This window comes from Triturus cristatus, chromosome 1_2, assembly GCF_964204655.1.
Source record: "Triturus cristatus chromosome 1_2, aTriCri1.1, whole genome shotgun sequence".
Lineage (NCBI taxonomy): Eukaryota > Metazoa > Chordata > Amphibia > Caudata > Salamandridae > Triturus > Triturus cristatus.
Genome location: NC_140580.1, coordinates 356,205,589 through 356,220,330, shown reverse-complemented (window position 1 = coordinate 356,220,330; position 14,742 = coordinate 356,205,589). Strand labels below are relative to the sequence as shown.

The window sequence follows — 14,742 nt, the reverse complement described above, 5'->3', positions numbered from 1 at the left end:
AAATTCTAATTAATTTCAGTCAAAACATAATATTTTTACCTGCTCCCAGTCAAAAGTTAGCATTTATTAAATGTAATGAGGTAAGCCAATGTTATTCTATGGTAGAGGCTGGTTTTAGAGTAATGAAAAACAAATTTGAGTTTTTCAATACCAGGACATGTAAAACTTAAACGTACATGACCAACTTTTTAAAAACACTGCACACTGCCCTATGGCTTTGTAGGACCCCCCTTAGGGTTGACATATATGTATTTAAAAGGGAAGTTTAATGCTGGCAAAGAGGATATTTTGCCAAGTCGAATTCACGGTTTAAAACGGCACACAAGCTGCCCTTGCAGGCCTGAGACATGATTTGAAGGGCTATTTAAGTGGGTAGCACAATAATTGCCGCAAGCCCAATAGTAGCTTTTAATTTACAGGCACTGGGTACATGTAGTACCACTGTACTATGGCATTATAAGTAAACTAAATGTGCTAATTGGGTGCAAGCCAATTTGATCATGTTTTAAGGCTTGAGTGAATGCATGTTAGTAAGGGTTAGCGGTGGGAAAGTAGATAGTCTTAAAAGCCAACAAAAATGACTTCAGAAAGCAGTTGTGGTGAATGCAAACAGATTTGGTGTGACCCAGTAAAGAGGGCCAAGTCCTACTGCAATAAAACCAGCAACAAAATCATCCTCTGCAATATCTCAATATCTATACAGTCCCAAGGTCCCAAGAGGGCAATATGACACTTTACAAAAACAATGTCAGCATAGAAAACTGAGTAGCAGTGACTAACATTCTGAATCTAATTTATCTTTGTTTTTTTAAATCTTTTTTTTATTAACAGTGCTCATCAGACCATACAGTACACAGTAATGCCAGACGTCCATCGTTGGAGATATCATAGAAATCAACAGTAAATCAATCATGAGGGAACAAGCTAGACAATCAGTAACCCCCCCACCCCTAGCTTCTACACGCCCGCCACAGATTTTCTGTACATCCGCCAGGGCGTCCACACTTTCTTCCATTTTTTAGCACCCCCCCTGCTTTTGTACGCAGTTTCTTCGACCCTTTGGACCAGTCGAGTTCCCGCTTCCAGTCCCCCAGCTGTGATGGCGCCCGCGTCCCCCATCCCCTAGCAATATTGCGTTTCGCAATTCCTGCTGCCAGGATCAGCCATATCTCCCCATACCTAGTCCAAGCAGTGTCGCCTTTTATCATCAGGAGGAGCCACCTCGGATCCATCGGGACCGCTTCTCCCACCACCCGCGACATAGTATCAGTGACCCTCCTCCAGAACTGACTAATCTCCGGACATTCCCATAGGGTGTGGGAGAAGGTGCCCTCCCATTGGCATCCCCTGACACACACCGCTGACTGAACCTTGCCCCATGTATAGAGGTGTGTGCGGGGATAGTAGGTGCGGTGTAGGATCTTTAACTGGACTAGTCTGAATCGGGAACGGATTGCGATTTCCCTAGGGCTCTGCAACGCATCCAGCCAATCCTCATCATCTATACTACCAAGGTCCTTGGCCCAAGCTTCTCTGAGAGCGATTAGTGGGTCAGATATGTTATTGATATGTTTGCGATAGATCGTAGAGGTCGGTTTCTCTATAATAGGGTTGAGCAACAACCTGTCCTCCAGAGGGGAGTATTCAGGGATAGACGTGCCTCTATGTATATGTGCGCGTAGGGCATGCAAGAGGTGAATATAGTGGTACTGCTACAACTGGTGAAGGTCGTATTCCTTCTGTAGATACTCAACGATCGGGGGGTATCTCCTTTCCAGACATCCCCCAAATTATCAATCCCGATCAGATCTTTGTTTTTTATTGAAGCTCGAGGGCACCATAAAGGAGTTTTGGGACCTTTGCTATGAACACAATTTTTTGGGGTGAAGATCTAGAATACTGATTGTTACAAAAAATGTCTAGTTTAGTCAAAATTAGTATTAAATATAAGCTACATCTGCACTTCCCATTATCATGATGTAAATTTCTTTCTGTCTCGGGGGTGAGGGGGGGAGATTCCCCTTAAATAGTCTGGTTTACGACCTCAAAGATTGGTCCACCTTCCCTTTTTTCTTCACCTGGAGAACATATCTACTAGATGTACAGATTTAGTTTCAATATCCAGTGTTCTAATGTTGGTATCATTAGGCTTTTCTGGTGGCAAATTCTTTTGACTAAGCAGTAGTTCAGTTATATTAAATATCATTAGTTTCGGTTCATTGATTTTTTTCCCCCCTCAGTTCTTCCACGAAGACAATAATTTCCAGGTCTTGGTGTATAGAAACCTATTTTTAATTCCCCTCGGTATAGCCACAGCAGGTGATGCTAAATTTCAAATTGTCCGCTGGTTGAGCATTTGTTTTATCGATCTATAATGGGTTGAATCTGTTAGAACACTTGACAGTTGGCAATACTACTGTTCGATTCCTGATACGATTGGCAGCCCAGCCTGTAGTGGCTTTAGGGTCTAGCATATGAAGTGGCAAAGATTTTAACCAGCGCATTGGCGTTGAGTATAGATTAAACCTCCTCAGTAAGATGATCAATCTCTTAGACTATACAGTTTTCTGCTGCATGTTTACTAACTTTTTTTTTGTTTAGTTGGAAAGACCGGAACGGCTATTTCTAGCTTTTCCTTTTCCGATTGCTCCTTTTACGCAGGCAGGCTAGTGGTAAAAGTAAAAAAATCTAATAACACCATTTGCAAAGGTCAGCAGGCTAGCAGAGGTAACGTACTGCAAAAACTCCCACATTTTCAATTTCTGACATGCCACCAAAAGCCCTTTCTTACCAACTACTAGGTAACATGACTCCAGAATCTGGAAAAGCATTCGATTCAACAAAATCAGCGTTACACCCTGTAATGCCTGTACTTAGACGAGATTTGATGAAGAAATTCAAAGCAACTGAGGTGGCATTGCCCTGCCTTTTCCAGATGTGGACAGGCCCGTCCTTGGTCCGGGCTTTGCCAGCGCACTTCCTGCGCAGCGGGGCAAGTGCAAGCGCTTTATAGCTCTGGCAACAGGAAAGGCCCCTCCTTACCTCTCCTCCTTCTTTAACAGCAGAGTGACATGGAACACTTAGTCCCTTGTTCCAGCGTCCTGTGCAGCTGGGCAAGTGAAACTACTTTGTAGCACTGGCAACATGAAGGGCTCCTGCTCACCCCTCCACCTTCCTTGGCAGCAAGGAGACCTGGGACTCTTATTCCCTTCCTCCAGTTTCTCCACTATTTCTGAGTCTTTAAGAAGTGAATTCCCTGCTGATGGGTAAAGAGTAACAATCGGAACCTTTTCCTCTTCCAGTGTGAATATTCAAATAAGTGTTCTAAAGTACAGATATGGCCTAGATTCTGATTCAGATGTGTAATAGAAGTGACAGAAGTGTCCACATGTTCCACATTCTTCATACCTATCTTGGCTCTCATGAAAATCAGTTTCCTTTTACACTCTTTGTCTCAAGGCCCCTGCTCTCCCAATCTAGGGTCCCTTGTAGACTCCTAGCTACTACTTGCTGCATACATCGTTGTCTTGCACTCCTATCAATACACTCAGGAGAACATAATAAACAAGAGGTCTTCTTGTCTTATTGTGATTTAAAACCCAGTGCCATCCCCATAAGAATCAGTTGTCCATGATTTGCATCATGCTTTTCAACCAGAAACTCAATTAAGGTTAGATGGCTATGTCAAGCGCCTTCAAAATCTACCATCAAGGTCTTGTTACCCAGAACTCTGATCCATATCTTTTACATTGTGTCTCCAGTTAGGCCAGCCATTCTCCACTTAGTCAGTTCTGGAGCTTGTGGTCGTCTTAAATGAATGGTCTGGTAATACCTTTACTCTGGTGAACATTCTCACTAAAAAAGAAGGTTCTGGCTTCTGTTCTTCTTTCATGGGAGAGTACGGTATCTTCTAATTCCATTGATGAGGACAGTCTTGAAATTGAATCAAAAATATGTAAAACTATTTCTCTAAAATTTTAGCAAAGACAGTGGGCCAACATTTAGAAAGCCTGCAGATAAGGAGTATGTATTTCCTCATACTATTTTTGACCAAACTTGTGAGATTTTGGTGGCTATCTGGGAAGGAAAATGCTCTGTTTTGTAATCTTCATCAAATACAACATCAGGTTTATAGATTATGTGAAGAACTCCTGTCAGATTTTATCACTTTACTATTGCCAGGTCGGTGCAAATAAAGCCTAAATAGCTTTCCTCTGATCGCCTTGTCCCTCTTAACTTCAAAAGGAACTCATTCTATTGTGGCTTCCACTGTGGATATGTTTGCCCTTAGCACTTCAGCAGCAGCAGTTTACCATTCCAGTCCACTAGAAAATGCAAATTGTATGCTTTGAGTTGACTACTCTGTCTGCCCCATGACGCACAGAGCAACTGTATTAATATAGTTTCTAAATGAAAATTACCGTGATGACCGGTTTATCCCAAATTGTGCTTTGGCCGTATGTGAAAGCGAGATGAAAGACCAGCTAGCATCGACCTCTCCCCTTGTTTTCCACCACCCTTTACAGTACTTTGGTATAATATCAACTTCCCACATGTTTCCAGAGAACCAAATGGTAGATCTTCATTAGCAGATTTTTAAAGAGAAAAGCAAGTGTCCCATCTGTGAACAAAATCTACACATCTGAAAAAATAAAATCCCATCACAGGTATCAATTTATATTCATGTACACAATCAAGGGTGGATAATAGAATGCATAAAACGAATAAGCCGCACCGGTGTGAAAATCTTCTAACTGACACGTCAAGAATCTTTTATTCTTGTTAGGACGCGGAGGCAGGATTATGCTGCTTTCTTTACAGCTTTAAATACAGCAATCAAATCACTTTACAAAAACGTATTGACTACATATCCCATGAGTCACTACCCTTTTAATGGCCCCCAACCCTATTTAGGACTATCCTGACCCTATAAGGCCTCCTGTTACCATTGTCTTTCCCCTTTGTTTGGGTCATTCAAACTTAGCCCAACAGAAACATCATAGTTCTGCATCTAACATAGCTTTGTCAACTCAAAGTAACTTGTTTGTGGAAATTAATCGATTTCTGTATGTTTACCCATGAATGGAACTCTTAGCAGGATGTCTACTATGACTTGCTATTTGCACCTGTCCAAAAGGAACATTGTCGTAATACCTTCAAAAACACATGCATATAACAATGGGTGGACCAGCAATTTCATCACCAGATTAACAACTGTTCTATCATTTGTATATATTTTATAGCATAAATGAGGGTGGGCTAATCCTTCCATTTGTGTGCTTGATGGAATTGAAAAATTTTGAAGGATCAGCTTGAAGACTTTTCATTCTATGTTAGGACGAGAGGCCTCGGATTTTGCTTGTTTAAAGTTGTGCCACCACATTGAGTACAATTGGTTTGTGATAAAATATCCTAAATGTTGAATCCGATGACCAGTCCGCTTTTGCCATAATATCTTCCAGTTGTGAGCCCACAGAATATGCTTGAGATGCTTCTAACTGTGCGTGCTCCAAAAACAGACACATCAATTCCTGCTTTGGAAAGAATCCGTCTGACCCATATGGCCAGAGTCGCCGAGGAAACTGGATGGAAAGGCATTTGTAGAGCAATCGTTCCTAGAACAGATCTCTCAGAAGATGGAGGCCTCCATTTTGAAGTGGTGATAAACCACCCATGAGTTTGACTGTCTGCGATTGAGAAGCAATCGGAAGCCCCCTCCTTTGTTCTGCACTAGAGAGATGGTGCTGATGAAACCCCTGGGCCTGGGGTGAGGTAGGGAGTGGACAATAGCCTCTTTGCACAAGAGTTCCTAAATTTTGGTGCCTATGAAGTGACATTCTATCTAAGGGAAAAATTGAGAGAGCAGGGTGGGGTCGGGGAAATTAACTTGTGTAGGTAAATGCAATGTCTGACCCTGCTCCTAGATTTACATCTGAAACTGGGATACCTTTACCTGCATAGTTAGTGTCTGTTACAGTGTTTCTGCTTCAGTGTTTAATCCTCTGGAACCCGGTCACAGCCCCCTTGAGCTCTTTAGGAGTAGATGGTACAATTTCCGGTATTACCTAGGCTCCTCTCCCTCTGTGGTTGAAACCTCGGGCGGAGGTCATGTAGAACCCACTGCCTGACGCTCGGCCTCAAACGTTCGGCCCTGGCAAAAAGGCCCCTTCTGAAAACCTTCTTGAGGGATGTCTGGGCTTTATCCAATGTAGAGCTTGCTGCAGTGTACGTGCTGAAATCCAAACAATCTTGTCTCCAAAAATGAGGCTGTTAGTTAGAGGACCCGCATTAGATGGAGCTAGGTCTGCTATTCATTGTTGATAGTCATCAGCAGGGATCTGCGCCTTTCAGAGGAAATGGCACATTGCGATATCCTCACTGTGAGGTCATGTTCCTCAATCTGTATTCCACATCAATGTTCTCGTTGTGACACGTGAACTGGAAGTGCATCTTCTAAGTGGGCTCTCATGTTCTATGTTCCAACCTTGGAACACGGTTGTCTATTAGGCAGTTACTTTGGAAGAGTAGAACTGAGAGGATGCTTGTGGATGGGCTCCTTCATTGGATACTTAATACTTAAAGTATTGGATTAAACTACCTGGTGTGTTTATTAGACCAACACACTTCAACATTTTGGCGACAACTGGGAAAGGATTTACGTAAGGAGTATACTCTTTGAAGTCTGTCTATAGCTTATCCCCCTGCGGTGTCTGTCTCCCTGGCCGGCTGTTCCTTGCTGCGTGCCTTTCTTCACATCGGCAGCTTCCAGATACGTATGTGCATTCCTGATTGGGTTCGGCACATTTTGAAGTTTGATTGGGGGACTGATCTGACGTCACCCCAGAGACGCCGTGTTTACCCTCACAAGGCATTTTTGAGCATTTCAGAGGCTTGTGCACTGCTGATGTTTATGCGCGTGCCATGTTATCGAACTTGGCCTGTTTCCAGGCAACAAAGAAGCTTCAGAGCGGGCTTGTGTGTATGGCTACATGTGACCTAGCCTGCCCCGTTTCCAGGCAACAACGTTGGTGATTTGGCGTTTGTGCTCATTCGTGTGCAATGATTTCATCTAACAGTTGAGATGATGTGCTTTCCCATATTTGTCTTCTAAATTACTGGTGTACCTCGCTTTCAGGAGCTGCCGCCCTACGTTTGGCACTACTCTGTGATGGTAATTATTTTTCTTTCCTTTTCTTATTTCTTTTTCTTCTGTTGAGTTTTTTTAATTTTTATTTTTTACTGCTTTTTTCTTGTGTTGCACATTGTCTGTAAGTGGGAATGTGCAACAACCTCCTTATTTTTTGGCTGATCCAGGAAAGCCTAAATTGGAGTGGAGACATTGGGCACGCGTATTTAGAAACTATTTGGTTGCTATTGATGGGAAAAATTACAGTGCTGCCAGGAAGTCTGCAATATTGTACAACTGTCTTGGGACTGAGGAACAGGAAATATTCAATACTTTGCCTGAAATTCAATCCTCAGAAGAGGATTCAGGAGATGCTGAAGGGTGGAATCTGTTTGTGGAAGTTGAAAGAAGATTGGATCTAAATTTCTCAGATGAACCTAGCATTGGTTTGGAGAGATTTAATTTTTACTCACGAAAGCAAGCAGCCGGGGAAAGTATTGATTACTGTGTGGCTGCTCTTAGGATCTTGGCTAGCAGTTGCAAATTTGAGAATACCAAAGATCAATATCTTAGAGACCAAATTGTTCTGAACTGTTTTAAGAAAGTTCAGGAACATCTTGTGTGTGCTACTAATCCTACTCTTGATCAAACTGTGTAGATTGCTAATGCCCAGGGCACTGTCTAGAATCAGTAAAAGTGTTGTCAGGTGCTTCTGGTGTTGCGGAAAGTATGAGCGTGAACGCAGTTAGAAAATTATAGGATAACCACAAACCTAAAGTTTGAAAATCTGCTGTGTGTTAAAGACGTGTCTCTCTTAGTCATTTGGCAAACAATCCTAGTTGCCCAGCTCGAGGGAAAAAGTGTACTAAATGCTATAAAGTAGGTCATCTCATGAAAGTTTCCAAAAATAGTGCAAACGTTAAAGTGAGTTGTGTTCCTGAAGTAGAACAATACTATAACCAAGTTGAGAAAGAGTTTAATACTTTGACATTTTTAACTGTGGATACCGATCAGCAAGAATTAAATGAACAGCTAACCAATTATACTTCTTGTGCTGATAGAGTTGTCTTATTGACTAGGTAGAATGGACTATAGTGTAGTGTTAAAATTAGTAATGTCAATATCAGAGTCATGGTGGACTCTGGTTCGTCTTTTACGATATTATCTGAATGTTCTTTCAAGTTGCATTGGTGAAATACCTTGCCTAAAAAAGCTTACATAAGAGTCATTGCTAATGGTGAGTGTGAGATGGAAACAATGGGTTTTTTTGAAGAGAGATTGCATTTTTCAGGCAGGGAGATATTTACTAAGATTTATGTGGCTGTGAATGAAAGGAAGTTCATGGGCTGGATTGATCAAGGGAGAGTGGGTATTGTTTTCAGCTCGGGCACCAACATTCCAGTAATGTCACTTGAGACCAATGATTATATTAAACAGATTATTTCCAAATAACCTCCAGTTTTTTCGGATGACATAAGGACTGTTAAGGGGTTTGAGCATGAGATTATTTTGAAACCTGATACTGTACCGGTGAAGGTCAAAGTGATAGTTGATCCCTTATCCGTTAGAGAAGATTTAAGAAAACATCTTGATCAGCCGTCTAAGGAGAAGATCATTGAACTGGTCAAAGCTGCTGAGTGGATCAGTGCGGTTGTTATCGCTAAAAAAATGGCCAGATTCAGCTGTGTGCTGATCTACGTTGTCTTAATAAGAATATCGTAGTTGAGTGCTATACTATACCAAAAATAAATGAACTGCTATGTACCTTAGAGGGGGCTAAAGATTTTAGTAACATCGATCTCAAAGCTGCCTTGCATAGTTGCAAACACTCACTTAATTTATTACACCGTTTGGGGCCTACAAACGCTTACGTTTGCCATTTGGCCTGGCTAGTGCGACAAGCGTTTATCGAAAACGTATTTTTACTCTCTTGTACCTGGTGTGTTGGCCTTCCAAGACGATATTCTTATATTTGCAAAAAACATCTGTGAACATAATCTTATTTTGAACAAAGTGCTACACATATGCAAACATTGTATGACAGTGTCAAAAGACAAATGCAAATTTATCACCAGCAGTGTTGAGTGCCTGGGACACTGCATATCTGCTGATGGTGTTAAAGCAAGGAGGACTTGCTTAAAGCACTATGGGATGTTTCTCCTCCTAGCAGTAAAGAGGAGTTAAAATACGTTTTAGCGTAAGTGATTATTATACCAGATTTGTCTGCGAATATGCAACCCTTAATGAAACACTGAAAAGGATGCTCTTAACTCAATTTGTACTATACACTGATCACAAAACCCTTATTTATCAATTAGGAGATTAAGGCCCATCCTCTGCATCATCACAGCGTAGCAGAATCTTGTCTAAATTACAGGAGTATACATTTTCTTGCTAGATATATTCCTCATAGCACCAGTGCTAGAGCAGACTGTTTCTAGATTTCCTATTCAGGAAAAAAGTAGATCTCTTAGCGATGAGTTACTAGGGAATTCATGCTTTGTGGCTAGCCTTAATGTGGTAGATAGCTGTCAGGATGTCATTTCAGAGCTGGAATGGATTAATGAATGTCAGGAGGATAACATGTTAAGGAAAGTTAAGCAGTTTGTGCAACAAGGATGGCCATGTGTTAAGCATTCAAAGGGTGACTTGTATTGTTTTAAGCAGCTCTCTGATCAGCTTTCTGTGAAGACAGGTATATTGCTACATGCTGGGAAATTTTGTAGCGCCTATAACTTTGAGGGTGAAATTTATGGATCTAGCACAAAGAGGACATTTAGAATCTAGTGCCACGAAGAAGTCCTTAATCTTGTTTTTGGTGGCCATACATGGAGAGAGATGTAGAAAACTTTGAGGATGCTTGTCAAGAGTGTATCATGTCCAACAAGCATTGGAAATTGAGGGATACCCCACTCCTTTGCTTCAGACCTCTTAGTCTAAAGTAGCACAACATTATGCTGCACTTTTGTCGGTTTTGCCGAATGGGTCTAAGTACTTAATAGTGCTCATAGACAACTTTTCCAAGTGGATTAATAATAGTTTTGTAGCGGAAACCACCACTAGTGTTGTTGTTCAATCTTTGGAAAAGGTTTTTAGCCTGTAACGTTATCCTGAGGAACTAGATACTAATAACTGTGTCCAGTTGATTTCAGACAGGATGGAATTATTTTTTTTAAAGAGAGGTATCAAACTTCATAATATTGCGTTGTACACACCACAAGCTGTTGAGAGGACCAACCACCTGCTCAAAGATGGTATCCAGACCGCACTTTCTTGTGGTGAGACTGTAAAAGATTTTGTTCAAAGTAAGTATGGGCATATCATAATACCCCTCATGCTACAACTGAAGTTTCTCCATTTTGCATGTTAGGCTACCTCGCACCGATTTGTGTCCTACTAGGTTGAGGGACAAATCTGATCAGTCTGTCAACGAACATGTGGATCTGGATAGGTTTAGGTCTAATGTGAAAGCAGCTCAGGAAAGGATGAAGATGTACCATGATTCCAATAAATGTGTTTTTGCAAAGAAATCGGTGTGGGTGCTTGGGTTATGTTAAAGGTCATGAGATCAAAAAAATCTAAGCTGGAGTTTCAATTACTTGGGCCTTTCAAAGTTTCTAAAGTTGCACGCACTTCAGTAAGATTGGAAGACTGGCATTTTGTGAAAAAAGGAATTTTGTAACAATGAATGATTTTCAAAGCTAGGTTGTGAGGACTGAATTGCAACCTCATGGTAATTTGTTGCTACCCCCTGTACAAATCGTTTTGGGTGGTAAATGTTCTGCTGCTCACGCTCAGTCAGGTACTGTGGATAACAACCATTGTGACATATCAAGAGAAGGCTTCATCAGAAGTAATTTGTTGTAGGGTTCTAATGTTCAGTCCTGCTCCTGTACTAGACACTAGGGATGGTTGTGTCAGCAGTGAGTGTACTTCTGCAAGTGATTACACTACCAGAAATGGTAGATTGTCAAAATAAACAGGTTACCTGAAAGATTTTGACACGTAATGTATATACCTATGCAATACTTTAACATGTAAGGTAGTTCTTTATTTATTTATTGTGTTTTTTGTTTTGTCATTTTGTTTTTATTAAGGGGGGTGATATCAGCACTGTGAGGTCATGTTCCTCTATCTATAGTAAGCAGTTAATGATCTTTCTGTGACATGTTAACTAGAAGTGCTTCTTCCAAGCGGGCCCTGATGTTCTGTGTTCCATCCTTGAAGGACGGTTGTCCGTTGGACAGTTACCTTAGAACAGCAGAACTGGGCGCATGCTTGTGGATGCACTCATACATCGGATACTTAATACTTAAAGTATTGGATTAAACTACCTGGCATGTTTTTGGACCAACACACTTCACACACAGTTTGCTTTTCCTAGTAGGCATACTGCTCGTTAGGTCCACCCCAAGGGGATATCTGGATCAATAGAAACATTTGTCTCCTTTGCCTGGACTGCCGTTTGGAGTATCTTGGTAAGCGGACTAAGAGGTTGAGCAATTTGTCCTGGCATCAGACCTTTTTTCGGTCTCTGGAGTATTTCCTCATGAAGACTGTCATGTTGGGGTCGAGTGCTGGTGTATCACCCACTTTCCAATACTAGGACCAGTGGGGCCCTGGTCTCCACGCACAGTTGCGTTCAGGTAAATACCTTGACAAAATTCTCAAAAACTGTATTCTACTTATGCAGACTCGATCCGAAATTTTAGTGAATGAAAAAATATGTCGAATCAATATATCAATGATTGTAGCAATTTATTCCTTGCGAAAATATTAGTTAATTGGATCATCATTCATTTCTTCATACAAATCCAAATTCCAATCTTTCAAAAAAAAAGATTGGAATTTGGATTTGTATGAAGAAATGAATGATGATCCAATTAACTAATATTTTCGCAAGGAATAAATTGCTACAATCATTGATATATTGATTCGACATATTTTTTCATTCACTACAATTTCGGATCGAGTCTGCATAAGTAGAATACAGTTTTTGAGAATTTTGTCAAGGTATTTACCTGAACGCAACTGTGCGTGGAGACCAGGGCCCCACTGGTCCTAGTATTGGAGGTTTGAATTGTTTGGATTCCATGACTGTTGGAATCTACTCCACAGCACGCTATTTAAAAGGACAGTTAAACGAGTAAAATATTGTTTCTAATACGAACTATATCTTACGGAGTGCCTCTACCATCCATTTTGTTGTTCTAGTATCACCCACTTTCCACATTAGAGAGGGTCTGGTCACTCTGTTTAATGTTTTGCGCAAACCTTCTGTTCAAAGCCTTTGCGCAAGTGTTTTTCACATAGTGCGCTACTTCTGGGCTAGGGAACCATTCATCTGAGTGCGGTTGGACAATGTCCTCTGGTTCGAAGTCCAGCATTCTCTCTGAGATCCCACTGGATTCTCTACAACATGATGCAACTTTCTCTTGCGCTTGGTTGCCATGGAGTAGAGAAACGAGAACCCCTTCCACCCTCCTCAACTGGCTGCGTGTCGCAAACGTATGCGTTCCATAGATATACTGAGGCGAAGGTTCGAAGACCAATATTTAAGGTTTTCCCATTGCAGTGGCTGATTTACTTTGGTGATTACACCCAGTAGAGGCCCTATTATATATAGTGTAAACGACAAAAACTATCTCGATGGCAAAAGGTCGGCAATTCAAATGGGGTTTGTCCGTATTGAAAACAAGAACATGACACAGTTAACTGTGTTTGAATAGATGACCCTTTGCCATTGTGACCGTGTTTTTTCTTTTACACTGTATATTGTGAGTATATGTTTGTCTAGTGTAACACTGTGAGCACAAATTGTTTGTACATTGTATTGTGGTGTTACCTTTGTGCAAATTTTACAATAGTACACTTTTCTGCTTTGACCATTTTCTTTTGTGGGTACCTTATTTCTTTTTTTTTTCTTTCTTGTTTATATTTGTTTATGAAATAATTGTCTTCCCTGAACCATTGTGGTTTTCACTTGATTTACTTTGGTGGCAAAAGGGCCTAGCTGCTGGGGCTGCTGACTTTAGGACTGGGGAACCAAGTTCCAATCCCCACCTTGGTGCAATTTCTTATGATTCTGGTTAAAACACTAAACCTTCCTATGCCTAAAAAACAAAAACAGTAACATCTGGTTCTCATCTAAAACTCTCTAATGCCTTCGGACCAATGCCGCGCAATATAAAAGTTTAAAATACAAAAAGAAAACCTTCTTAACTACTACAGGTGCCTTAAGACTGGAGTCAAAACCCCAGAAATTGAACACCGTGGTTGTGTGACATGGACACAATGTTATTTAATGAAGATCATGTTCCATTGTCCGTTTAATGGTTTGCTTCCCTTTTATCTGAGACGATCTTCAACCACTTTATCTCTATCGAAGTTGAAATGTTAGCCAAATAGGATGCCAATGAGTCTTTAAGATTGTGCCAGGATTGCATTGTAAGTGACATTGATCTGGTTGTTAAAGCATATGATATTTGAGACTGTCTCTAGGTTTTAACACCTGGTGGCATTACACACATCGAAAAAGAAAAGTGGGACTGGAGTCTTAACCTGTGCTGCCACCCGAAAGAGATGGGTCACACAGACAACTCGTGGAATACCTACAAGGGCTGTTGGTGCCACCTCGTGCACAGTTGTCACTAGCATAACTGGCAGTGAGCAGGTCCTGCACAGCAAAGGCTGAATACAGCATTTTACTGTAGTCAAGGAATTTCGTTGGCCTCAAAGACCAAGGCAGACTTTGTCCCACGAGAAAAACAAAAGGGCACGCCTTGTGCAATCTAGCCCATGACAGGTCGGTGCCTGGTGGAGACCACTTGCTTTAATATCCTACTGCCTGATTTTAGCAGCTATAGTTAGACCGCTTGTCATGCAATTACTAAAATTCAAATGAGTGGAAAACTAGGAGGCAAGCAAAACTCTTTTAGATTTGTTTTTCTCGTTTTAAATTGCGATGAACCACAGCATGATTAAACGCGGTCTGCAGAAAAGCTGAACATGCTGAAAAGTGAGTGGCAGCTTCCAATTTCTGTGCTGATTTTCGATGACGACAACGTAGAAACATCATTGATTCTGCTCTAATTGAATATGTTTTGTGTTTCTTTCCCATAGGCCTCTCAGGAAGAACTCCGGGCATCCTACCGCAGGCTCTGCATGTTATACCATCCTGACAAGCACAGAGACCCTGAGCTGAAAAAGCAAGCCGAGCAGCTCTTCAACCTTGTTCATCAGGCGTATGAAGGTCAGTGAGGATGCTAGAACAGCATAAGCTTCATCTGGAGCAGGTATTAGATTTGTTTAGTGTTTGGGCTGTGGAGAGTGGCCAGGGAGATTAAAGATGATGGCTGGTTCTGCACCTTTAACTCACCCCAGCCTGAGAACAATCAATACGTGGTTTCGGAATATCAGCAAATGCCAAACAATGGGAGGGTGATTACATTAGAAATGCATAAGGTCACATTTGCGACTGGATATGGCTGGAATGTTGTGTGAGGTTGTGTGCATGGAAATCGAAGCTGATACTTCAAATGCCAGAAGTAGTATTTAGATATTACCATTTAATCAGATAGAAAAGGCGTTCTACCTTAGATTTTCCATTAGTCCTC

General features: G+C 41.3%; 1 protein-coding gene across 1 annotated transcript in view; it reads left to right on the top strand.

The window, feature by feature from the left end:
* DNAJC11 (DnaJ heat shock protein family (Hsp40) member C11) overlaps positions 1 to 14,742 on the top strand; it is a 595,493-nt gene that overhangs the window by 118,202 nt on the left and 462,549 nt on the right. Inside the window, exon 2 of the mRNA XM_085604469.1 lies at positions 14,249 to 14,378. Within this exon, the coding sequence (XP_085460595.1) occupies positions 14,249 to 14,378 (130 nt within the window). The remainder of the gene's footprint in view (positions 1 to 14,248; positions 14,379 to 14,742) is intronic.